Source organism: Spinacia oleracea, chromosome 3, assembly GCF_020520425.1.
Source record: "Spinacia oleracea cultivar Varoflay chromosome 3, BTI_SOV_V1, whole genome shotgun sequence".
In the NCBI taxonomy this organism is placed as follows: domain Eukaryota; kingdom Viridiplantae; phylum Streptophyta; class Magnoliopsida; order Caryophyllales; family Amaranthaceae; genus Spinacia; species Spinacia oleracea.
Genome location: NC_079489.1, coordinates 93,625,565 through 93,628,586, shown reverse-complemented (window position 1 = coordinate 93,628,586; position 3,022 = coordinate 93,625,565). Strand labels below are relative to the sequence as shown.

At 39.6% G+C, this 3,022-nt stretch overlaps 1 protein-coding gene across 1 annotated transcript; it reads left to right on the top strand.

Moving 5' to 3' along the window:
• The first annotated feature begins 1,582 nt into the window (after positions 1-1,582).
• On the top strand, positions 1,583-2,538 carry LOC110804013 (uncharacterized). The gene is made up of 3 exons (XM_056839394.1): positions 1,583-1,672; positions 1,758-2,027; positions 2,140-2,538. Exons 1-3 carry the CDS (start codon positions 1,592-1,594, stop codon positions 2,536-2,538), a joined length of 750 nt encoding a protein of 249 aa, XP_056695372.1. The 5' UTR covers positions 1,583-1,591.
• Positions 2,539-3,022: the final 484 nt, after the last annotated feature.

Here is a 3,022-nt window from a genome sequence, read left to right as displayed (position 1 = left end):
TTTGTCTTCAGAGTATGCTAGTGTAAAAGATAGAACACTTGTAGATAAGACGAACTCTTACTATGGAGTCATTGAAGAAATATTAGAGTTGGAATATAAGTATTTTAAGATTCCTCTATTCCGGTGCAAGTGGGTTGATATTAGTCGCGGTGTCAAAACGGATGAACATGGGTACCTGACACTTGTAAACTTTAGTCGAGTTGGGCATCTTGCAGATCCTTTCATATTAGCATCACAGGCAAAACAAATCTTTTACATGGTTGACCCTGCCGATCGTAGTTGGTCAGTTGTTCTGGAAGGCAAAAGAAGAATACTTGGCGTTGAGGATGTAGATGATGAAGAAGAGTATGATGAACAGTTTAATGAGATTCCACCTTCCTCCTGGCATATCCCTCAAATGATTGACGATGTTGACATGAGTTATACGCGGCGAGATCATGATGAAGGATTTTATGTTGAAAAATAGAAATAGTGAGATAGGTACTATTTTGGCAACTATGCATATGGTTTGGGTTAGAATCGAAATAATGACAGCATGCATGATTGATGGTGTCTTTTATGGGTTTCGATCTATTCCAAAATGTTGCAAAGCTCAGATCAGAAATGTGCAGATCAGTGCACAGAACTGATCAGAACTGACCAGTTCTGTGCACTGATCTGCACAGCTCAGATCAGAACTGTGGTGCACAGAACTGATCAGAACTGACCAGTTCTGTGCACTGATATGCACAGCTCAGATCAGAAACTGTGCAGATCAGTGTACAGAACTGATCAGAACTGACCAGTTCTGTGCACTGATCTGCACAGTTCAGATCGGAACTGTGCAGATCAGTGCACAGAACTGGTCAGAACTGATCAATTCTGTGCACTGATCTGCACAGTTCTGATCTGAGCTGTGCAGATCAGTGCACAGAACTGGTCAGTTCTGATCAGTTCTGTGCACTCATCTGCACAGCTCAGATCAGAACTGTGCAGATCAGTGCACAGAACTGATCAGTTCTTTATTTTTCTTTTAAAATCCTGCTTTTGAAGTTATGTAATTATGATGATTTTCCAATGCAGTAGCGTCAGGCATGGATGAAGATCAACACGCAAATTCAGGTCCATCTAACAAATCACCAAATCAAGTGCCCCAAAAGCAAAAAAAGAAGCCAAGAGGCCCTACAAAAGGAATAAAATCCATGCCCGGGGTTCCAAGAATAATTGAATGGGATCACTTGGACCGACCCACAGGGAAATGGGCAACGGATTACAAGAATCACATTGGCGAGATAAGTCGCGCAAAGGTTTCAATATTGATCAGAACCTGGGAAGATGTTTCACAAGGAATAAAAGACACTTTGTGGGAAGACGTCAAGGTAACCGGTTTTATTTTGGAAATTCATTTGTACATATCTACGTGTCTTTTTCATGTGCTAAAAGACTTTCTTGTTCCCTTTCTTTTTCTTTCATTTAGAGAGAATTTCATATCACAGATGACACTAAGAAAGAAGTTGTCTTAAAGAGTTGTGATAAGCGTTGGAGGGAATTCAAATCAAGATTGACGACTGGTTGGATCCGGGGTACAAGATAAAGGCCAAAAGATGAAAAGATGCCATATGATTTGTATAGTTATATAACTAAGGATATATGGAAGGAATTTGTGAAGATACGTACCTCCGAAGAAGCTGAGGTATAAAAATTATTCTTATTTAAAGTCTTGGTATAATCTAAGTTTTATTTTGTTGTAATAATTTCTTTTACCCCCCTAAAATTAGGAAATAAGTGAGAAAGCAAGACAAAGTCAATCTTTCAACATATATCCTCATCATATGGGACAGAAATCATATGCTGAAATGACAAGTGAATGGCAGAGAAAAGGGTACATTCCCTCAGTTTCTTCGTCATCTGAAGGTTCCTCTGCGTCTACAATTTCTTCAAGTTTGCCGAGTAGGACATGTTTATGGCTTCTTGCAAGATCGGTACCAGATGAGAAAGGAAATCCTTACTTGCCGGATGAGGGCACACAAAAGGTCAAAGAAAATATTGTAAGTTCATTTAACAATTTTGCGTAATGTTGTGATTCCTCTAACTTCATAAATGTTCTTAAATATGAAACCAAGTGTTGAACTTTTCTCAAAACCATTTGATTTCATGTAGGATGAATGGAAAAGGAAACAAGATGAAGGGGAATTTGTTCCCAAAAGTGCACGAGATGATGTCTTATCTCGTGCACTTGGTAAGACTAAAGAAGGGAGACCACTAACATTTGGTGGTGGAGTAGGCATCAAAGCTGTGTGGGGGACCGGAGAGCGGCGTAGCTTTCGACGGTATGGAGATGCGGAGATGGAGGAAATGGAAGCAAGAGTGACCAAAAGGGTCAAAGATGAGACAATACAAGAGATGAATTCCAAGATGGATGCCATGGTTATGGAGAAATTTATCACATTTGCTAAAGAACTTGGTGTCCAAATACTAAGCCAGATGAGGATAGACACAAATGTTCATAGTAGTTGTCGTTCCGGGGGTTTAGATCCATTTGCCGACATTACGGTATGATAATTTGTGTTTTTCAAGTAATTTGTTTCTAGTTAATTCTATTGAACTTTTCTAACATGTTACATTGTATTTGCGTTATTGTTCAAAATAAATAATAAGGAACCTGTCCCGTGCCATCTATACCTGAACATAGGCTCGGAGAAAGTCTTTGTTGCCTATGGTACCATATGTCCAGAGTTGCTCCTTGATCACCACAACGACGTCACGTCCGATAACGTGATAGTGAGCGTTGATGATTTTGAGCCCGCGTACAAAGAAGCTCCCGTCCCCGTGCCTTCTCAATATATTAAGAAACTTGCTCAAGCTCATGGTACCTTCACTCAGTGGCCAAAGCATTTGGTGTCGCTTACGAATGAGGAGGTAACTAACATATGCATGATAATTTGAAGTAGAACTATTATACCATGTATGCTCACTAATATGTATATCGTTATTTGAAAATCATACCTCAGGTAAACAAGCCTACAAGTAAAGAGCCTAAAGG